We start from the raw sequence: 24,117 nt of genomic DNA, 5'->3' as shown, positions 1-24,117 counted from the left end.
ATGCTCTTGCTCTATCATCTGTCATTCAAACTAGTTTTGTACATAGGTATAGTGCTATTTTTGAAGAGTGCTGCATTTATCTCCAAACACATCTCACCTGAATGACAAATCACATTTATGGTGGAAAGATTATGAAGAGCATTCGGGAACTCCCCCCTCTCACCTCTAAACCTTACACCATTGAAATTGGGCGGCTATAACAAAATTTAATGACTGGATGAATAAATAAATATATTTCCAGGTAAATAATTGCAAATTTGAACCAGCCCATGAGAACTCTTTGTGAAAGTGAGGACACGGCTGTAATGGATTTAGATATGTGTTGATCAATTTTTAAAATATGGTATTCTAAAAATGGGAAGGTGAAACGATCTGTTCTTCTGTGATCTAGACTTAATAAACTTGAGTTGAACAAGCTTTAAATTGGTATCATATGTATCTTATTTTTTTGTTTCTTCTCTTATGCTATTTTTTCAGCAATGCAATATATATGTTTTACTTTCATATATTACTGATATATTCATTCTTTGTTATATTTTACTGATAAAGTTAGTGAAAGTTAAAAACAAGACTCTTCATTTGATGACTCACAAAAAGCCAAAGTTGTTCAGTTGGAAGAGAGTCACACATTGGTGATCACAAGAGTTGAGGGTATCCTTAGAAACCTTTCCGATCTCGGCATAATCCTTCGCGGGCAAGATTCCCTTACACATTTTTAAACTAAGCAGAAATCTGTACATAAATTTGAAACTTTTAAAATAAATTCGTAACGGATTAAGACACATTCACGGGCCATTCAAGCCCTACTGAGTTTAAATAAGTCAGTTGTACAAAAAGACCGTCTTCCTTTAGGCGTGCATTTGGAGAGGAGAGCAACTATCCGTCGCGCTGGACACTAATGAAGATACCTGCAGGAGGAAGGGCGCACTGATTCAGCGGCTTCTCTCAATAGCCCCGCTGAATGAAGAAAACAGAAAGGCATTTCCTTCCACCAATCACGCCAAGGAGAAAGTAGGCGGGTTTGATGCAGCAGCTGCTCCTGTGACGTAATGGCGCACGGCGGCAGATTTGAACTTATACGGCGCAAGCGCGCTTTGATTCGTTCGGGAAGTGTTTTGGGGCGAGCAGCTGTCCGGAAACTCGCTAATTTTGACTCCGACATTGATTCCAAGAAAGTTTCCGCACAGCCGCGATGAAGCGCACCGTGCCACGAAGCACTCTGAAGAACCTGGTGAAGAAGCACAAGCCCCAGCTCCGTTTGGGCGGCAACACCGACTTACTGGTGAGGGAGAATTGGGAAGGAAGCTAGAAAGGAGGGAAGTGGCTGCTGCCTCCCCTTAGTCTTGCGGAGCACCTTTGCACACCCGTGTCCTGCTCTGCGACGGCAGCGAGCGGATGTGTCGGGATAGGACGGATTTGAGAGGCAGTTCAGCGACTTGCTTCCCACAGAGGCCCAGTTGGATATCTTTTAGGGAAGCTCACTGGAAAATTGCTTCCTGCGCTTCCCATTTATTTATTTATGAAAGTGCATTGCCTGAACGTGGGAATTCCTTTTTTCTCCCCCTCCTTGTGGTTCCTTTTGTTTAAGCTTGTGACTGGCGTGTAGTGACAACGCATTCTGTAAATCATCTTTGTACACTATAGCGATGCTAGCCAGATAAGCAGTACTTAACCAGGGATTGCAGGTGTCAGAGCTCAACCCTCTGTACCAGTGTTAAAGGCTGTAAAAGTTGTCAGAAGCTTCTTTGATTGTTGTTTTAAAAAGGCAGTTCTGCCCCCCCCCCCTTCTCTCAAGTCCTCTCATGCCAATAAAGTTTCTTACAAGTGGTCGCTTTTGAACACAGAACTTAGATTTTTTTTTCCTATTCTGTTGACAATCAGTTTAAATGGCAAAACCTACGTTTTGATAGAAGGAAAATTTTGTAATGATTTTTTTTCTAGGCCTTGCATAATATTATAAACTCTGGGATGTTGCTGCAATGCAGAAGAAAGTTGTGTTTCTATTGTGACATAATGATTTTGGCATCAGTGTTTAGTATTGGACACTGATGTGGCTATCCATTTTGTTTTTTGCACTAATGCAGGGTTCTTCAAACTTGGCCCTTTTATGACTTGTGAACTTCAACTCCCAGAATTCTTCAGTTAGGCACGCTAGCTGAGGAATTCTGGGAGTTGAAGTCCACAAGTCATAAAAGGGCTAAGTTTGAAGAACCCTGCACTAATGATTACAGTAACTCACTCTTCCAGAACCTTTGGATAATCAAATTAATCACCATCTCTAGAGATCTGATAAATGTCACTCACCTCTCTTAAGAGTTGCAAACCACCTGAAATCCAATAATCTTTAATGTGTATATATAGTTGCAAACAGGTTAAAGCTTGATGTACTATGATACATAGTTGACAAAGCTTGGTTCAGAAATTGGGCAGGCTTGCAATAATAAGTTTATGTGGAGCATAAGATTGATTTATATCAGATATCGACTGAAACTATCGTAAAAGAAATGTAGAACTTTAGAAGATTAGGGGGTTTTATATAAAAATAACATCCTCGCTAATGTAATAATATGATTCATAGTCTCAGAAGTAAATCCTATTGATTGCAGTGCTTTTATTTAAATTAAATGACAAAAGTCTTGATTCAGTACTGTATAATATTTGGCATGGTTATGATTAGTGAAACATCAGGTTGAACACTTTAGATGACAAAATAGAAGTCATTCTGTCTGGCTGCAATCTGAAGAATCTGGTTTTTAAACAGCAGCAATTCACCAGATTTGGACTTTACAGGAACAATGAATCAAAATTGTTTTCTAAAAGTCAAGACTATGTACAGCAAGGGTGTCAAACTCGCTGCGTCACGTGACGTGTCGCAACGTATCATGACTTTTCCCCCCTTGCCGGAGGTGGGGTGGGCCGGCTTCTGGTTTACAGTATGCAAGTAGTCCTTGACTTACAATCACAATTTAGCCCAAAGTTTCACTTGCTAATTAAGACAGTTAAGTAAGTTTTGCCCCATTTTCTAACCTTTCTTGCCACAGTTGTGAAGTGAATCACTGCGGTTAAGTTAGTAACATGGTTGTTAAATGAATCTGGCTTCCCACTTTGCTTGAAGTTTGTAAAAGGTGACCTCAGGACACTGCAGCCATCATAAATACAGACCAATTGCCAAGCATTCAAATTTTGATCATGTGACCATGGGGATGCTGCCAGAAAAACGGTCATAGGTTACTTTTTTCGATGCTGTTGTAACTTCCAATGATCACTAAATGAATGACTACAGGTTGAGGACTACCTGAATGTGAAGATTTCACTCTTTTTAAAAACATTTTTAACAGAATAACAGAGATGGAAGGGACCTTGGAGGTCTTCCAGTCCAAACCCCAGGTTAAGCTTGAGACCTATACCATTTCAGACAAATGGCTGTCCAATCTCTTCTTAAAAACCTTCAGTAATGGAGCACCCACAACTTCTGAAGGCAAGCTGTTCCACTGATTAATTATTCTAACTCTCAGGAAATTTATCCCTATTTCTCTCCTTGATTAGTTTCCATCCATTACTTCTTGTTCTGCCTTCAAGTGCTTTGGCGAATAAGTTGAACCCTCTGCTTTATGTCATCCCCTTAGTGTTCCTTGGCTAAATTAATGCCTCTCAAAGTTCAGGAAATGAATGGCAGTTAACTCTGGAAGATTTGAAATTGGATGCCTCCATATTTTTACCTCTACCTCTATACCTCTACTTATTCTATACGTAGAGATATAAATATGTGGTTGAAGGTGTGTGAATGTATTTATGTATGTTATGTATTTCAGTCTCTTTGAAACCTGGCTAAGAAAAGGAAATTGTTTATTAAATTTCTATGGCTGCCTATCTTAAGTATATGGCTTGAGGTGCCTAACAATTAAAAATACAAATTACATAAAAAAATTATAATAAATTTGAATAAAATAAAAACAGAATAAAAACATAGCAAAAATTATTAATAACAAATAAAAAGGCAAGCAAGAAAAAAAATCCCACAACAAAAACAATAATAATCATAGTTAACACAACCAAGAAATAGGCTTGTCCATTCCATCAGGACCCCAGGCTTAATGACAAAACCTTTAAGATTTCATAAAAGGCCAGAAGGATTGGGACAAGACTGATAGTATCTATTTAATTGGATCTGTTGGATCAGGATTATCTATAACTAATGTAAAATGCTGTTGTACATTGTTTACTTGAAAGGAAATGCTTCCTAATGACCACTAAGAAGCAATGATACATATATATACAGCCAGCATCTTAGCCACTAGTTCAGATTGGTTCTGTAATAATCCTGAAAAAGAAATCCTGAAAAGAAAGCAATAAGAAATTCTATCTCTATTATTAACCTGATCTAAATCCCATTTTTAAGGCAGATTATTGGGAGAAAGAGTTAGTTGGGGGTAGGGAGACTGAGTTCTAGGTCTGATTCAGACACAAAGCCAAGTGGGTAACCTTGGCCCAGGCCCTTTCTTTTAGCTAGGAAGCGAGCAATTCTATTTTGAGAACATTTTAATTGGTATCATTATAAATCATTTTATAAATTAGTTAGCTTGCTGTAATGTATTTGAGATTTTTGGGAAGATTTAAAATTTTGTACTTTTCTTTAAAAGGTACATTTGAACTTCTTGCTGTTCCTGTTTCGGTTAGCAGAGGAAGCCAGGACCAAAGCTATTGAAGAAAAGAGTAAAATAATTAAATATGAACATGTTGTCTCTTCCGCAAAGGTAATCATCGTTAAATTCTTTCTTGAATCTTACTTTGCATACTGTAACGTTAAAGCTGTCTGCAATTGTATTAAAGTCTAAGGGAGTATTCAGATAAAGCTACCTTTTATAAAGAAGATTTTTGTTAAAACTTTATTACAGTTAGAATTATATAGTGTTGTATAGTTATATTATAAATTTATGTTAGAACGTGTGTATTCAAATTAGGGTATCATTACTAAAAGAAAAATCAGCAAATTGGATTAAATGCAACTGTCTTTTACAATAATTCTGTGTGCTTAAATATAATTAAATTAATACGGTAAAAGGAATATTCATCACAAGGATATTTTAACTCCCACAGAAAGAACTTTGTGGTAATCTAAATGGAAGATTCCTAAAGAGTGGGTTACCATGACCAGGCCATCCCTGTCCAAAAAGTTCAGGGCTGCTGGACGTGGCATTGCTGACTAAAGACATGGTCTCCTATGCCATCTAGGCCTTAAAAGATAATGAGGAAACCACAGAGGCTATCTACCTGTTCCTTCATAAGGAGTGTGGCTCCAAAGAATGTTAGGTACCTGTCTAATAGCCGGATCTGTGAGCTACCAATCCATATGTCTTACCAAGTTTTGTCTTTTGGCCAACACTTCTCTGGTACCTGCACTGCCTTACTTTAATAATGGGAGAAATAAAACTCTACCATATAATGTTACTCAACCACAAGCCCCTGATGGTCTCACTTGATACCTTTGTATAGCATATAAACAAAAGTAACAAAATGCAGGATCCCATGACTGCTAAGCCAAGCTGAAGCCTGCTAAGGCCAAACCAGGAGGTAGGAGCAGAACTACTAAGGGGCATCCTCTCACTTTGTCCAAAATGATTGACTCAGCCAGACGGCAGTATAAAAATCTGCCATAAGATTAAATAAAATGAACTCTTCTTCCCCCACCCCCAAAGCAAATCAGTTTAGCAGTTTCATTGCCAAAATCAAACTTGAACTTTGAATGAATTGAATCAGGTAATCTGTATCATCCAGAAACATAGGAAACTAATAGCCACTATTTTATCCAGTGGGAAATTTGTAGTAAAGTAATATTCACAATAGTTACGGTTCTCTTTAGAAGACCCAACACCACTCCCTCTTTCAAAGAAATATGGAATGTAACATTTACCTCATTCTGGACCTCCTACATAAGTACTTTTCCACTAGGTATTGATAAATCCTAAACTGTATTTGCACTGCTGACGTGAAAAGACACAACTGATACAAAAACCTTGTTTATGTAGGTACAAAATCACTGTTTTACTAGAGTGACCATTATAATAATACACTGTTTAGATGAAAGGCATTTAGAAACAAATGAAAACCATCTAAAGCATTTCATATTAAATATATGACTAATTTTAAATGAAATAATAAGCTTTTGTATTTATATGTTTTTCTTTCCAGATAATTTTAAAGAAGAGTCGAGGCTAAAGGAAAGGAGTTCTTAAATTCATTGACATTCACAGATTCTTTTACATATGCAGTTTAGATATTTGTGTTTTATATTTTCAATTTTTTTTGCATTAAATAATGTCTTACAAATAAATCTCAATTCATTGTAGTATTTGATGAAATTTAGTAAACCTGTTAGTAAAATCAAGATCAGTGACTGAAATAGTTTTAATATTTATAAAATATTTATAAAATATTGTTTCTTTGTGTAATGATTATATAAGATGCCTTATCTGAGAACCTTAAACGTAAACTTAACTGATAGTTGTCATGTATTTCTACAAACCTTTAAAAACCAAAACCTTATTATCCAGAGGATATTTTTAATGTGTAAGTAGTGTACTGTTTATACCTCTTTAAACTTCTGATCCTAAAATACATTTCAAATAAATAAACTTTCAGCTAATAAATATTTGATTTTTATAGTCTTGTACTGGAAGACAGAGTTTTAAAACACAAAATTGTAAACAAAATATAAAAATATTTCAAATATTACCATTTGTAGTAATAAAGCTATTATAGACTGCATTCTTCACGTTAATTTTTCATGCTATTTTGTTATAAGTTGGAGGAAAAAAATAAAATGAAATGATAAATAATCTTGTGAGTTGTAATATTTCCTTGGATGCGACAGGAATGATATATTTCTTTTCTTCTTTTATCAAACAGCTACTGATGTTAGAGTTCATAAAGGAAATGAAAAGCATGAAGCACATTTATTCTTTTCAGTTTTCACTTTTAGTAGAAATGTCACTTCTGTCATCTTACTCTACATGCATAATGTTATACAGGAAAAATATAACTGGAATCTTCAATTTATATATATATATTATACCTAATTGTAAAGAAACTTGTCTTCAGTCTTACAGTTTTTGGAATGTCTACACCATGACATCCTTCAAAGGGAGAAGTTAAGGCAGAAATAAATTATTTTTGGAAAAGAAAGCCACTCACTTTTAAAATATCCACATTGTTTTGTACAACTTCATGTTAAGTAAAAGGTATACCAGGCATTGGACCGAGTCCTATTTTAATTAAGCAGATTATCGCGTTTTGCTTCATGATTGTATGATGAAATCTAATACAATCTACCATATATGTCGGCGTATAAGATGACTTCCGGAAGCGCTAAACTCGGTGCCAAAGACGGGGGTCGTCTTATACGCCAAGTCGTCTTATATGCCGGAAATACTGGTAGTTTCCGGCGTATAAGACGACGTTCTAGGAATGCAGCTCGGCGACAAAGACGGGGGTCGTCTTATACGCCGGGTCGCCTAATATGCCGGCATATACGGTAATTCTATAAATCAGTACTGTGATCAATATCTTTGATACAGACAGCAATACAACCAATGTAATTTTCATTTAGTCAGTGCTCTTTTTAGAAATCTCATCTCTTTCAAAATGGCTGTTCCTTTTGCAACCATAAGATGGGGATAGAGTAAAGTATCCCATATATTCTCCCTTTTATGTAGATTTCTGCTTCATTAAATCTGCCTCTTAAAGAATTATTATGTTACATTAAAGCACTGTCATAAAATATCTTATTGCTGACAGATGTAGGGTGATTAGTATGAAGGAAGGGAACAGCTTCAGAACTTTCATGCCTCTTGTTAATGAGATCTGATGAGAGAAGTTAAATTTCTGTGTTTTGACAGCGTGTTAAATATATTCTATTTTTCACACTAAGAAGTGTCATTTTCTAATCATCCAACATAATCAACGGTGGCTGGTTAACACTCTAGAGATTATTGTCTAGAAATAGTGTTTATATTAGCAGGGTAGAAGTGTTTTAATGCAGAGTACTTACAAAAGCGACTAGGTGTAAGCACAAGTTTCAGAAAACAACCAATCTTTCATCAGTTGATTTTTCTGCAGTAAAGTAGAATAGTAATAATCCTCACCCCTATGACAAAGCAATGTAACACTTTTCGTTTGGCCAGATTTAGAAAAAAATTAAGTTTAAAAGAAATATACAGTACACTTAAGATTATAAGTTGTGTATTAAAGCTTTAAATCATATCTATGTTTGAAGATTGTAATATCACATTTAAAAACCCCAAATATATTGTTGAAGACCGGATAAGAGTCTAGTCAGGCTTTAATAGGTCTCTGTTTTATTCGTTTAACTTGCCTTTATTTTATATTGCTCTTACCTTAATTTATGGAGATTTTAGTTCTTTGAAGTTTTGCATCTTCTGTAATTGTTTGCTGATAGTCTCCATGTTTTGCATATTCATATTTACAACAGCAGTTCTTTTTTTTTTTCTTTTTTTTATTGATTTTCTTTTTTTTATTGAAAGTTTTATAAATTTTACAAAAAAGGAAAAATAATACAAAACAAAAGACAACATATACAGAAAAATAAAACTAAACAATACATATATTAAATAAATAAAAAAAACCCATCCCCCAACCCTCCCAAAAAAAAAAAAAAAAAAAAAACCCCCTCCCTTCCCCCCCCCCTGAGCTTCCCAGAGCAGAATATAGGCTTAAAAAATAAAAATAAAAATTAAATTAAAAACTTTATATTTATATATATAAAAAATTATCTATAATATATATGAAAATAAAACTTATGAAAAAACTATATAATATTTTTGTATACCCAATCTAAATTGTATAAATTTTATCCATTTATCCCAAACAGCAAAAAACTTCTCTTGCGTTTGTTGCTTTAAGAAAGCCGAAATCTTTGCCATTTCTGCCAGATAAGCTACTTTAAGAAACCATTCCTGCAATGTAGGCAAAGATTCCTTCTTCCAGTATTGTCCTACTAACAGCCTAGCGGCTGTGATCAAGTTTAACATCAATACAACCTCCTTTGTATCACAATCTGTAACAATACCTAACAAAAATAATTGCGGAGTAAATTTTACCCTCCTTCTAAAAATTCTCTGGATATTCCACCATATTTTAATCCAAAATGCTTTTATCTCTCTGCATGACCACCAAATATGATAATAAGAAGCCTCCTTATAACCACATCTCCAACATTTGGGTTGCACGTCAGGATACATATAAGACATTTTTTGTGGATCAAGGTGCCATCTATAAAACATTTTATAAAAATTCTCCCTTAAGTTCTGTGCTTGAGTAAATTTGACATTTCTCACCCAAATAGTTTCCCAGGTGTCCAATGAAACTGGCTCACCAAAATTCTGCGCCCATCTAATCATACAATCTTTAATTAGTTCCGTTTCTGAGTCCAATTCAACTAAAACCCCATAAATTCTCTTAATGTGGGTTTGTCTTTGATCCTTCAGTTGCTTAATAAGGTTTTCATCTTCTCTAAGAAAACCCACCTTACAATCCATCTTCCATCTATCTAATAATTGCCTATATTGGAACCAAGAATAAGTAAAATTTTCTTGTGCTAACTCTTCCCGTGATTTTAATTGCCAGTTTTGTCCATCCCATTTAAGTAACTGTCTATAAGACACCATATCCATTTTAACCCCTCTTTTTATTCCTTCTATCGCATGCCAAGGTATAGCCCATAATGGTACTTTAAAATCACTTTTATAATATTTTCTCCAAATCCTAAGTAAAGAAATTCTTAAAATATGAGATTTAAAAGCCCAATCTATTTTTTTATTAAATATTAAATAGGCATGCCACCCATAAAGTAAATCCCATCCCTCTAAGTAAAGTATCTCAGAATTTGTCAAATTTACCCAATCACTAATTAATGTTAAGACCACCGCATCATAATATAATTTCAAATTTGGTACCTTAAGTCCACCCCTCTCACGGAAGTCTTGCATAATTTTAAACTTAACCCTTGGTTTTTTCCCTGCCCAAATAAATTTGTTGAGACCCTTCTGCCACTCATTTAAATTAATCTCATTTTTCAAAATTGGTAACATTTGAAACAGCAGTTCTTCACATGATTAAAAATCATTAGTTAACTTCCTTCAGATTTGAACACATTTTTGTATTCTCTTGTACATTAAGGCAAGTAGGCCACCTTAATAGTAGTTAGCAGTCTGGGAGGTGAGCTCTTTCTCATGCTTCTAGTATAACAGAAAGTCCTCAAGGGGCAAGATGAACCTTCTTATTTAAATATCGTATTTTCCCGAAAATAAGACCGGGTCTTATTTTTATTCTTTATTTTTTGCCTCCAAAAGAGGCATCAGGTCTTATTTTTTGGGGGGGTCTTTTTCACTCATCTCACGATGGCGGCACCGACAGCCTGGCCCATTTCTTCTGCAACAAAAGGAGCAGCTTCATTCTGCAGTTGAGAATGGAGCTCTGGCCTGCATTTCGCAGTCAGAGGCCTTTGTGAAAGCCTCTGCAGCTGAGAACAGCTAAGAAAAGCAGGCTTGAGCTCCATTCTCAGTTGCAGAATGAAGATGCTCCTTCGGCCGGCGAGGCAAGTGTCGATACATGGGAGGCCCGGGTGCAATGGTAAGCTCCATCCCTGCCCTAGTTTGATTTTTAGTCGTGTGCCTCACCCCCAAACTAGGGCTTATTTTGGGGATAGGGCTTATATTAGGCCCATCCCTAAAAATCAAACTAGGTCTTATTTTGGGGATAGGTCTTATTTTTGGGGTAGTTCCCATGTTATTAGAACAAGGGAAGAAAAAACAGACAGTTTTAGAGCTGTGTATGTATTACTCTTGGCTGAAGGATGTGAATTTTTTTTCTCTGCCAACGTTCAAAGCTAAGCACTAGAATTGTGTATTGTTTTAATATTGCAGTAAAACAAGCCAATATTTTGTGTTCTAAGGACCAAAGTTTTAAATGGGGCTAGTGTACCTTCTGCTGTCAGAACAAAGCTCAGAAGTGTTTCGGCTATAGCAAACAATGGGAGCTCCATTTGAATTTCTTGATCCTTTGTTTTTAAACCAAGGAGTGACAGTCCATGTTAACTAGCAGTTACCTAAACTGCAGTGAAATTGGCTAAGGGAGATTTTAAAGTTTGCAAACTTAAGAACTTGGAAGTAATTGTTTATATATGTGTGTTCGTATGTTTTATGTATTATTTGAGGGGCTCATGCTTGACAAAATCTCAAAATATTCTTTGGCAATTCTTTAGCTTATAATTTAGGTTTAAGGCCGTGAGAGTGATATGGACTAAGTTTAATGAATAAATACATTTCCAGAATAAGGTAGTAAATATAAAGAACAGTTATATAAAAACATATGTTTAATGAAAAGAAGGACTAGGGTTGACATAATAGCAGTGTTCCAATATCTCAGGGGTTGCCACAAAGAAGAGAAAGTCAAGCTATTCTCCAAAGCACCTGAAGGCAGGAGAAGAAGCAATGGATGAAAACTAATCAAGGAAAGAAGCATCCTAGAACTAAGAAGTTTCCTGACAGTTAGAACAGTTAACTAGTGGAACTACTTGCCTCCAGAAGTTGTGAATGCTCCAACACTGGAAGTTTTAAGAAGAGATTGGTCAACCATTTGTCTGAAATGGTAGGGTTTCCTGAAATGGTAGGTTTATCTGAAATGGTAGAGTTTCCTGCCTGAGCAGGCGGTTGGGCTAGAAGGTCTAAGGTCCCTGCCAACTCTGTTATTCTGTTAAATGCACTCAATTTTCTTTCAAATCAACCTCTTGGCCAATTTGACTATAGGTAAGTATATAACATGCAAAATAATATTGGTAACTGAAGAGATTATCATAATGAACAATCTCTTCACTTAGCAATATTATTTTGCATGTTTTTCTTGGAAAGAAAAACTTCAGTGACTGTACCCAAAAGTGCTCACAGCTGCTCCTCTCACAGCACAAGGAAAAAATAAAACAAAGCAAAACTTTTCCCCCCTTACTGCCTCAGCTATTGAAAACAGGAGAATAATCGTTGTGGTGCATACATTCTTTGCTCAACAAAACAACAAACAAGTCATTAAATACTTTGTAAGAGAGTATCTTCCTCAGCTTGAAAGTTGAAATGTTTTACTGTTTTGAACTTGAAGAGGTTTGTGCTCAGACTGTTTTTCCCATCCCTGTAGGGAATAAATCCAGTTGAGTTGTTTCTGAGTCATTGTTCTGAGAATGGCTTTGCATGATCAAGATACTATCATCTCTTATAAAGGATAACATTAACTACTAATATATTTAACTTATTTTAACTATGGTAACCTGATGGTTTCAATGTATGTTCTAATTTATTTATGTATTAATCAAATTTATATAGGCGTCTATTTCACAAAAAGTGATTTTGGGTAGCGTTAGCATACCGATAGATATTTTCCTCACCAATAGGCCAGGACAGAATATTAATATTAACCAGTATTTTATATTTACTTAAAATACATTTATCCTGTTCTTCAAATAAATCAAAATATTTTCTGTTTATTATTTTAATTTAAATTGCTTCTAACTTTATAATTTCCCCAATTTATTTGTAGAACTGGGAAATCAATCAACATGTATATTTTAATAAGTAGTCCTCTTTTTAAACATTTTAGTAAAGAAGAAGATACATAAAAAGTAAATAGCTGCCTATCAGGAAAGTTCTATGAATTAATCAGATTTATATTTGAAGGACCAATGTGAAATGGGTTTGAGATATAATTTCACAAAGTGAACTATTTTTTTTTTCCTGGCCCTGTAAGCCAGTAAATAGACTTATTGTTGTGCTTAAATGCTTAACCTATTTGAAAATGTTAATAGCGTCAATTATTTTGAACAAAATCTAATCTTAGGCTATGTGTTTGTGTTTTTTCTTGACAGTTCAGATAAGTGTGTTGCATAGATTTCAAATACTGGCCTTTGAAGACTAAAGCAAAACTTTATTTTTCTTATCTCCATTGTATGGAGTAGAACATTTTTATGAACTTTTGCAAAGTCAAAACATTAAACACAGGGGAGGATATCCTATGGTTTATAGTGTTAAGGGAATTACCTCATCAGCTTGAAAGCTCAATAACAAAGTAAGCCTTTAGAATCCCACAGTTGATGGACAAAAAGCAATATATCATAGTTGAGGTGTTTAATTGCTTATTTTCATTAAACTTGAAATCATAGTTTATTTTGGTTGGTTTTAAAAGAAGATGTTACTCCATGGTGGAATATAGATATTAGAACAGTGGAATATATTACCAGCCATCACTACCATAACCCCACCACCATCTTCTAAAATTATTAACATGCAAACAAAATATCTCAAATGTAACTCTGACGTGTGTGTGTGTTTGTGTGTATGTATACACTTATATACATGCTTTTAGTCTTTCCACATTCATTAAAAAATACATTTAAGTTCAAGGCCATTAACAATTAACAATAACATTAACAATGTCTGATTAAAAGTACTGATAAAGACAAAAGAAATATCTGTATTTTTGGATGTTTTTGATAATGCAAATTTATTGGAAAAATAAGCACTTCAAATGCTAAAAATTTGTGGGGGTTTGAAATAAAAGTTGGGAAACAAGCACTGAGGTTTTTTTGGCTTCCCATACTTTTGCTTTTCCATTCGGCTTTTAAGTTTGTTTCATTGGAAAAATCTAGCAGTTTCAGCTATTTGCAGCTATTTGGTGGAGTGAAACACTCTTAATCTGACTTTGGAGTTTGGAAATCTTGACCTACTATTGCTCAACTCAACTCAGTAGTCTCAGTTTATTTAGTTAAAACATTGGTGCTCATTTTTCAATTAGTGGAACTTCCAGAATGTTTTACAGTATAATCAGAATAATAATGGAACTAAAACAATCCTTTTTAAAGGTTGATAGTGAAAATATTCTATGACTACTTCTCATCCTATTAACAGTTGATTTTATCTGATTCTGAGATGATCAGGGATGACCTGTCGACAATTAAGTAGGGTCCACATTTTGAATGATTTTCTTTTTTCTGAGGGCAGGGACATTGTTTGCCTGGGTGCCAATCTAAGGCTGCTACTGGCTGAGGATAAGGAGACCTATTCCAGTGAAGAAATATGGGAAATGATACTTGCCAACCAGACCTTCAATTGTAACTCTTTCAGTGGGAGGAGCACTCTGTTGGTTTGACCTTTTAAACTTCTCATTTGGGGACATCTATCAGAGAGAGTGAGAGATCTGAGCCCTCCCAAATTGGATGTTTTGCTAATATTTGCCAATTTTCTTAATTAAAAATTAAATTCCACTTGAAGATGTGTCTTCACTGAGCCAAAGTATATTTCCAAATGGTGATTTTGTTCCTACTGGTACAAATTAAACTTTACAAAGTTACATTATAGTTAAGTTACTAAATTAAATAATAAATTGTATTGAAAAGATGCAGTATAAATACAAGTAATGCTAGGCTGCAGTGTTGTATTCTTCATTATGAGCAATAGTTAATTTGGAGGCAAAATCCACAATGGAATTATAGCACAGATTAGGTATAAATTGGACAATTGTGTAATCAATCTGATTATGATGATAGGTTTAACTTATTCATACACCAGTATTTTTTTTTCTTAAAGCAGTTCCAGTGATTTTTGTTTTGTTTTCTTAAGAGCACCATGTAATAATTCATATAATGAATAAAAACGATCCAAACATCACAAAGGCAGTTCCAAAGTTCAGATATTCCCCATTTCATGTCTCTCAAATCAGATAATAACAAATCTTTATTCTAATTCAAGGCAATCAGGACATTGGACAATCTTCAGAGTGAACTGCGCTGGATTAGAGCCTCTTGGTATATTAACCACAGTTAGGTTAAGTGTTCAACCTCTATCAGAATAATTCTTCATAATTGGTGAATTATTATTAAATTATAAAGAGTCTCCTCAAATCTGTAGTTATTATTAAAATGCCATTTAAAAAATAATCACCCCATTTTTTAAAATTCTACATTATGTATAGTCATGGTGACTGCCAATTGCCTCTTAAGTCTGGCTCTGTCCAGGATCTGTATGGATAAAGGTAATAAAATATAGCTTTCTTTCACTTTTTCTTCTTTCCAACCCAATGGAATGTTGGAAAGGAGTTAGATAAAGATGCCTGGGGCTCTGTCCATCCATCTGTCCATCAACAAGATTATTCTTTGAAAACAGAATGGAATGGGATCAAATTCAGGGTGAGAGTAGAAGCTGGCAAAAGAGATACCTAGTTTGAAACAAGGTTGGCGCTGACCGGGGATTGTGGAGAAAAGAAATCCAGAAATATTTTCCCCAATGCATCCCTAGGGTAGAGGCAGAGAGGCAACAGCTCAGAATGCTGCTGATTGCTCTGTTCTTAAGCCCCTCACATCCTCCTCTCTCCTGGTTATGTGATCCAGAATGGGACTGCAATTAAGGCGCTGGGCAGAATTCCAGCAGCCATGCTTTTACATGCTTTCCTATCTTCTTTATGATTTCCAAGCCAAAGGAATGTTGGAAAAAAATATGTAAAGGGGCTTGGCTCTGTCCATCAGCAGGATAATATTCTGAAAACTGAACAGAATGGGACCAAGTATGCAGTTAAATGAGAGTCTAGCGAAAGAGAGATTAAGTTTGAAAACGGGCCCAAGCGAGCTGGAAACTAGAAAAGTTCCCCAATGCATCCGTACAGATGAAGCAGTTGGACAACATCAGAAAATGTTAACTTATGGTCCTGTGACCCAGAGTGTGCCTATGCAGTCCACTTTGTGCCTCCCAGTTGCATGCACAGAAAACACAAATGTAAGATGTAAGAAGATCAGGAACATATATAGGTGTTATTTCTTCATGCAAATCTTCATCCCATGGAAGAAATATGGATGCTTCTGATTAATTAATTTAAATAATTAATAAATAAATAAATTAACTAATAATTAAGTAATATTTCCAGAAGTTATGCTCTGGATGTCCTCCCCACTTTATTTTTTCCTCCCTCCAACATTTGTGAAATTGCTCATTAGCTTCTCAGTATTCAAGGTATTTGGGTTATTAGGATTTTTGATACTTTACACTTAATAACGCATGCTAGGTAATTGTGTTAAAATATATTTCAGGATTTAACCTTATGGGTCATAAATATGTGCACTAAAATATTCATGGAGAGAAGCCTGTTTAATGTCCCTCCCCCTCCAACATCAGGACTCCTATCTATCTGCAGAGCAATTCAGATGTGCATATCAGAAAAACTATGGTGGCAAACCAAGAGGGCAGAAGTGATGGCAGAGATGTCTGTATTCCTGCATGACCCACTACTGTTTTCCCACTACAAGCCAGGCCTAAGCTAGACAACCAAAATTTAGTTCTTTCTAAAACCTCTGCGACCTAATTCTTGGTAAGTTCTATTTTGACTATTTTAGGGAGGAGGACTAGATTAAGATTTCTCCCTCTCTCTTTCTCTCTCTGAGAGAAATTGTTTCCAAATGCATGCTGAACACATGTATATCCTATTAAGTCCATAAATTAAAGTAATTTAAGCTTGATATTTGTGCCATGCTATAATTATTTTGGTTTCAGGGATTATGGATGGTGACAGCATGACATCACTGTAGTGGGTGGAGCCCAAAAGTTGGCAGAGGTTAATGCCCCCCCCCCCAAGAGCCAAAATTGACCCAATTTGGGAGCTTCTGCAATGTCCCCAAGAACTGATATTGCTATTATTATTGACCTTTACATTTTGGCCACAAAAAGTAGCCATACCAATTATGTAGATTGCCGAATATAAATTTCTATTGATCACACTATGCTCACTGAATCTTTTTTTTAATGAACACAGAGAATTGACATATTATTGTTGTTATTGTTGTCATTATACCATATCTTTATTTTGTATAGCTCAAGGCAATACACATAATACTTTTTTCATCTATTTTTTCCCACAACAGCAACCCTGTAAAGTAAGTTGGCCTGAGAATAACTGTTTCAAATTGTTAGCAAAAAAAAAATATTTAACAGACTAAATATCTTTAGACTTACATCAGGGTAAATATATTTTTCCTTTGGGCCATATAATTTTCAATACATAAACATACTGCACATGCTGCATTTATTTGGTGTGCCCATAAGAAATATACTGCATGTTATAGCTAGTTAGTATAATTGACTTTAATATTATATAGAAAGCAATATTTTTTTAAAAACAAGAAAGTTTAGTTGGGATCCAATGTAATTCTTGGGGGAATTACACTGGCATATTATAATTGGATTTTCATTCCTAGATCCTGTGCAATGAGGATCTTTGAGATCAAAGGTTATATTTTCTGATCTACAATTTTTACCAGCTTCTAAAGGTGGCTGTTCTTATAACAGGTAACAAAAGTACAATTGGGTTTGATTCAAGAGCTAGTTTGAAAGGACATTAAATAAGCTCAATTCTCACAGCTCAAATGAGTCATAGAACCATGATTTTATTTTATAAATACTTTTAAGGGATTATTTACAGATTTCCTCTCCAATTGATGTGCATGACTTTAGGATTATTGGCCAACACCAGTTGTGCTTTGGAAAGCAATAGGCCTACTTTGTCTGTTCTGTAGATTATACAAATTTCCATGATCCCGATGGCAGGGATGGGATTCAGATCAACTGTTAAATGTTTGAAAGATCTGGAGAGTTTTTAAAGGAAAATGGGGTTTCTTTAGTCTAGTCTTACAATATTAGAACCCATATTTTTAGCTTAAATGGAGGGAAAGCACACCTAGCATGACTTTTTTGGTTCTTACCAATCCCTTTATTAGAATCTCTTTGTTTTCATGTGCGACTGCACATGTGTGAACTGGGGAGCACAAGGCAAGCTGCATACTGTACACATGACTGGGATGAAGAACAAGGGGATTAGAATGGAGCATTTGGCAACATTTCACACTTCAGTCTTACTGCCATTCCATGAGGAAGAAATGGGGGGATTTTTTTTTCTGGCAGGCTCTCAATAGAACCCCAAACCAGCTTGACCCTAATCTTACTTTTCCCCCAGTTTTGATCCCCTGTACCAAATCTGATCCTATTCTGTTCAATTTCTGGAAACTTATTGTGCTGATCAGTAGATGGAAAGAGTGCTAAGCCCTTTTCAATACTCAGTGGAATTGAAAACAATAAAAAACAAGAATAAAACAAGAATTATGGCACAGCTTTAGCTGCTCACCCATAGCATGGAGAATTGAGGCAAATCTTATGAGAAAAGAACTGGCAAATTTATCCTTGAAAATAGAGATTCAAGAGGTATCGTGGAAGACACCTTCATATACGAAAACTGTGGCCTTCAAATAAGCCTCTTTATAGTTTTTTTCAGGCCCAAGGCCCAGATTAAAGGTTCAAATGTCAAGAAAAAAAATTTCCACTAAATAACATGAAGAATTACCAAACAGACAAGCTAGAAAAGAGTATCTTGTAAGATGGCAGGATATGGCTAAGAAGTTTGAAGTATGGCTAGATGTTGAATAATGGATTCCTTGCTTTGGAATAGGGTTGAACTTAATTTGCTGAAGCTGTACAATATCATACTTTTAAGGAATCATAAAAAACTAGTTTTTCAATTATTAAACTTCATATTAGTCTAAATGGATTTCAATGACTTGGAATAATCATTACAAAGAATGGCATATATCCTTTGCAGAAGATTAAAATAGTGTTGAAGTTATGCAATATCTTTCATAAAGATTGCGTGCAATTATATGCCCTAAACTCTTGCTTTTATTCCAAACACTTAAAATTTTATTTTCTAATATTTAGGAATATTATTATTTAGTTCCATATAGCACCAGTATTGCAATATTATATGATTAGGTGAGTCAGATATACAGATAACCAATTTATAATGAAGAATTAAAACTAGAACTAGGGAACAAAACCACATTTAACATATTCACTTAAATCTTAACAATACTTATGTTATATTAACAATCTTTTTACCTAATAGATTACATTAATCTTTCATTCTGTACAGAACTATAAAATATAAGTGTTAAAATATATTTATCCTTAAAACCCAAGACTTTTGTTTTCTTAATTTTTCTTTTTAATTCTGTATTTATATAATTATACTTTTGCATACAGGTTTCTGAATATGTGTGCATACATCAAGCTGATGGATATTTTCATTGTTCTATATAATTATTGACACTCAATAACAGATTTAAAAATTCTAGTGAAATGGCATATACATATTAATACTTGCATAAAATACAGCTTAGGGATGTATTATATATTAAATGAGATGGAAATACTCATATGAATGTGATTTTTCAAAAATCAGCAAAATCAGAACTGCTTAGCAATTGCACAGAAGAACGCCAGGATACCCCATATATATGGGCTAGACTGAGAGATAAAAAAAACATCCTAAAAGGCTGCAGTACTGTGGCTTATTTTCAAGAATATTCTAAAATCAGAAGAATAGGCATAGCAATCTATTACAATGTGGCTTAAACATATCTGTCTTATATTGTATAAATATGAGAGATGCTACTAAATTGTAATTGCCATTTAAGACAAGCTGTAATGACTGAGTGGTGCTGGGTAAGCCAACTATAACTTACATTCTGGATTACATGATAGAACTGGATATAGAGTGTGGAAGGAAGAAAGAAACTAAACGTTGCAGATAATGAACTACTGTTTATAATAATAATTGTAAAAGCTAAGACAATTTCTGTATCTTGTTCACAGATGTGGAAAAAACTGGATAAGGGTCATAAATATGTAGGAGAAAAAAAATTATGGTCTGTTTTCCAAGGTTATTCGACAATGTGAAAGTCTTGAACAATGATAATAAGCAGATAACTGGAAAGCAACATGAACATTAAATAGAATCATAATTATATAAAATTGGTCATGTGTTCCTCAAAAGTTCAAGAACACTGTTCTTTCAATTAAAAAAAAAGTTCATTAGGTTCATTATTTTGTTCATGACTTAAAGCATGTCCCTTTTTAAGCATTAGGCTAAACATGAGTTCTTAGATGGGAAAAGCATAGAATGAACAGATTCATACTTACCAAAGAACAAATGTTGTATAATATTATTGAAAGAAAAAAGACTAATGTATCACAAATCTGACCAGAATGTGCTTTCTCTTTTCTATTTCAGACTTTTATAGCCTAAGAACTGTATCTAAAATAATTTCATAATTTATGTGTTATCGAAGTATAATTCCATTTCTTTTTCAAAACATTTTATTAATCTAAAGCACTGCATGGCTGCTGAATGAATGGCAAATTTGTTTCCCAAGATATCCTGAGTCAAGATAGAATTCATGTTCATCAAGTTGTAATTTAATTTCAGTAGTGGGATCTTATCATCTGTATTTAAAAGTTTAAATGGTATCAGTTGAGAATATAGAATAGTATGATCTTCTACTGAGTAGCAAAAATGCAGCCATCTCTCTTGCTAAATTAAATTCTTAGGAACAAAATCCAACTTTAACTGTCTTTAACTAGAATGATGATCCTTTTCATCTGGAGTAGATTTAGCCTTCTGTCCCTGGCTTTTAGAAACGTATCTAAACTGTTATACTTCATTAAACAAACTTGTATTGAAAAACCACATTTTCAAAAGATGCATTTTAGCTGATTGCAGGAATATTACCCTCAGTGCATAGTCAGCAAATAATGAAGGATCATGTAAGATCAGCAAAAACAGTAGTGAGAGTCTTCTGGGTCAGTTTAAGGAAATGGCAGGAATCCGAGTGGCTGGTGCAAACCTACTCAGCAAGAAACCAGATGATAGGTTAATCCAGAGGATACCATTTTCATCAGCAGGATGGCATTTAATTCCTCCACAGCCCCCCACACACATACTTTTAGTGACCCTATTCTTTAATCTATGAAAATAAATTTTTAAAAAGTAGCATTTCCTCACTGAGCAAACAACTCAAAATTGGTTTACTGTGCAATGAAAGCTGAATAGGCTAATTTTATTTGAGCCAAAAAAAAAAGAAAAGAAAAGAAAAGAAAAAAGAAAAAAGGATGAATTCTTCTGCCTGTGAATGGTTTCATCATCTCCAAAACAAAACTTTGAAAATAAATATTATTTGTGCCTGGAAGATTTGCAGCTGCTTTCTGTTCTGAAGTGTCCTGCCTTACAAAGATGGACACATGCAAACCTTAGGACAGGGGTGTCAAACTGCCAGCCCACGGGCCGGTTGCATCGTGCAGAGGCCATGCCCACCCCAGCTCTAGCAATGCGAAAAAAATCGTGATATGTCGCAATTAAAAAAAAATAAGACCTTTAACTTCTTTAATCACGAAGATAAAAGAAATACTAGAATGTAGCCATGTTTAGTGCAGGTAGTCCTCAATTTACAACAGTTCATTTAGTGACCATTCAAAATTACAATGGCATTGAAAAAAGTGATTTATGACCATTTTTCACACTTATGACCACTGCAGCATCCCCATGGTCACATGATTTATATTTGGATGCTTATAACTGGTTCATATTTAAGATGGTTGCAGTTTCCCGGAGTCATGTGTCCCTCTTTTGCAAGCTTCTGAAAGTCAATGGGGAAGCCAGATTCACTTAACAACCATGTTACTAATTTAATACATGTAGTGATTCACTTAACAACTGTGGCAAGAAAAGTTGTAAAATGTGGCAAAACTCACTTAACTAATTTCTCACTTAGCAACATAAATTCTGGGCTCAATTGTGGTTGTAAGTCAAAGATGACCTGTACTGAACTGGACTGCTATGGACTTTCCCCTAGTCATTTATTTTTAGTGGGGGAAAGCAGCTTTCAATTGATAAGGGATTTGGTTTTTTTAAAAAAAAGGATTAATACACTAGATCAGGAAATGCAAGCTACACCATTTAATCAAAATATTATTTCTTGTAATACATTGACTGGAAAGTCTTCAAGTAGTTGGCGTTATAGTAAGCTTTCATCAAGAGGGTATGTCCTCTTGAGGGAAGAATATGAAGTTAGATATGCACCCTGGTCATTACCAATTTTTTTAAAAAAGCTCTACAAGAACTGGTGGACTACTGACCTATGATAAGCAACTGAATATAAAATAGTTATGCTATCAGATCTGGAGAATGACATATAGTGTCCAACAGATTGGAAAAGGTCAACTTATAGTACAATACCAAAAAAGGAAATTTAACAGAATGTACAAACTATTGTAAAATATCCTTAATTCCACATGCTAGTGAAATAATGCTTAGGATCAGCTAATGCAGATTAGAGTCCTACAAGGAAAAAAAATATGCCAGATATTCAAGCTAGCTTAGGAAAAAGCCAATGAACATGAGACATTATTTCTGATGCTAGATAATTGAGAAAACCAAGAATATAAAAAAAGAAGTTACTAAGTGGTTCATTGATTATAGAAAGGTGTTAAATAGTGTTGATCATGGCAAGCTGTGGAGAGAAAAAAATGGGAATTAATTGTCCTTATGAGAAATTTATACGGGCCAGGATGCCATAGGATGGGCAAAACATGGTGATATAAACTGGCAAAGGAATGAGATGAGGCTGTATACCCTCCCCTTATTTATTCAACCTATAGGCTGAATATAAGGGGAGACTGGATTGGAAGAAGATGACCATGATTATAAAATTTCAGAAAGAAAGATCAATAATCTACACTAGGCTGTTGGCATTACTCTGATAGCTGAACATTCACAGGAACTGCAAGCCCTAATAAGAAAAATCAAAGGAGCATTGGGTCTTGAATGATATATTTAACAGACTGAGAATGTATACTTTTCCCCCACAAGTGATATATTTTATTTGATTAATTTTTTTCTCATTATAGTCTTTCCAGCTTAGGAAAGCAGCATACTTTTCCATGGACAGGATAATCAGATGTTTTTCTCAAAAGGATAAAGGGACTGCATGTTATAAAGTGTATAAAAACAGATTCCTAATCAACTTAGAAAAACTAATAAAGCAAAAATGAAGAGGGAAGCCAACACACACACACACACACCACACATACACCTCTCTTTTCTGTAATAAAATTACTATAAAAATAGACACTTTTCGAGGAAAGGAGGAAATTATGCAATGTTTTGGCCGATATAAAGCAAATTTGTTTTTGATTCAAATATTTATTTGAAAGGAAAATGCTTATATTATGAAGAATTTTTTTTCCTTATAGGGCAGAACTGAGATCAGTATCTCATTGCTAGTCGTACTTGCATACTATTCAGTCAAAGCTTCCTCAGCATGATATATTTTCATTAGAACCAACTGCCTCCTCTCCTACCTCTTAGCACATTATGTAATTTCCAAAGAATGCTGAGGCCACAGCGAACACAATGTTAAAGCTTTGTATGGGTGTTCATCTAAAGAATACTTTTCTCTATCGGAACCAGTAGCAAGCATTTAGTTTATCTTGGATTCTTCAATGTCACAATAAATTATATCATCTGAATTATATATCTTACAGAAAGCTCCATTTTTCATTGCATGACTATCTGACCCAATTTTCAATCCTCTAGTAAATAACTACAACATACAATTCTTTCTAATAAGAGAGGATACGTTTGTATTATATCAGATTGGAAAAATACTTGTATTTTATCAGATTGGAAAAATACTTGTATTTTATCAGATGGGAAAAATTCACCAAACATTTAACAGAATCATTACATTTTCTGCCCTGTATTTTGAAGTAAAGTATTCCTGGAAGAAAGAGAACATCTTGGGAGCTTTTCCAGAGGTTGGTCATTTCTCTTTACTCAGTTTTTCCACCCAAACCTTATAAATCTGCAGGCATTACCCACAGACTGGCGCATGCACAGAAACAAACACAATGTTAAGAAAACATCAGGAAAAGTGCTGGTAAAATCACAGCATGAATATAGTGTACCTTGCAAGCACAATATTACTTAAATATCTGTGTGAGAAGGATATATAGATATCACAACTGCTTGTGCCCACTTCAATAAAGTCTTTTAAATAATTGGATTTGGGTACTTTCCCATTTAAATAATTATGGAGAATGATTCATTCTGTCTAGAGAAAAAGGTAAATAAATGTTTGGATTTCTGCGATACCCTTCACGTTATTGCAGCAGTTTTACAAAAAGAGTTAAA

General features: G+C 34.6%; 1 protein-coding gene across 1 annotated transcript; it reads left to right on the top strand.

Annotated features, from left to right (window-relative positions):
* Positions 1–1,083: 1,083 nt before the first annotated feature.
* CENPW (centromere protein W) lies at positions 1,084–6,836 on the top strand. Its single transcript, XM_039322653.1, has 3 exons — positions 1,084–1,282; positions 4,641–4,754; positions 6,190–6,836. The coding sequence occupies exons 1-3, from the start codon at positions 1,193–1,195 to the stop codon at positions 6,214–6,216; spliced, it is 231 nt and encodes a 76-aa protein (XP_039178587.1). The 5' UTR covers positions 1,084–1,192; the 3' UTR covers positions 6,217–6,836.
* Positions 6,837–24,117: the final 17,281 nt, after the last annotated feature.

This window comes from Crotalus tigris, unplaced genomic scaffold, assembly GCF_016545835.1.
Source record: "Crotalus tigris isolate CLP2741 ecotype Arizona unplaced genomic scaffold, ASM1654583v1 scf7180000017611.44802233496:7321179, whole genome shotgun sequence".
NCBI classification, from domain to species: Eukaryota; Metazoa; Chordata; class Lepidosauria; order Squamata; family Viperidae; genus Crotalus; species Crotalus tigris.
The sequence above is the reverse complement of the archived record's forward strand: the minus strand, read 5'-3'. Positions and strand labels throughout refer to the sequence as shown.

Bases quoted from the DNA above. Each gene is read 5' to 3' on its own strand.
- CENPW (XM_039322653.1), top strand. From the start codon at position 1,193: ATGAAGCGCACCGTGCCACGAAGCACTCTGAAGAACCTGGTGAAGAAG. The intron at 1,283-4,640 runs GTGAGGGAGAAT...TTTCTTTAAAAG, and splicing joins GCGGCAACACCGACTTACTG to GTACATTTGAACTTCTTGCT. The intron at 4,755-6,189 runs GTAATCATCGTT...TTTTCTTTCCAG, and splicing joins ATGTTGTCTCTTCCGCAAAG to ATAATTTTAAAGAAGAGTCG.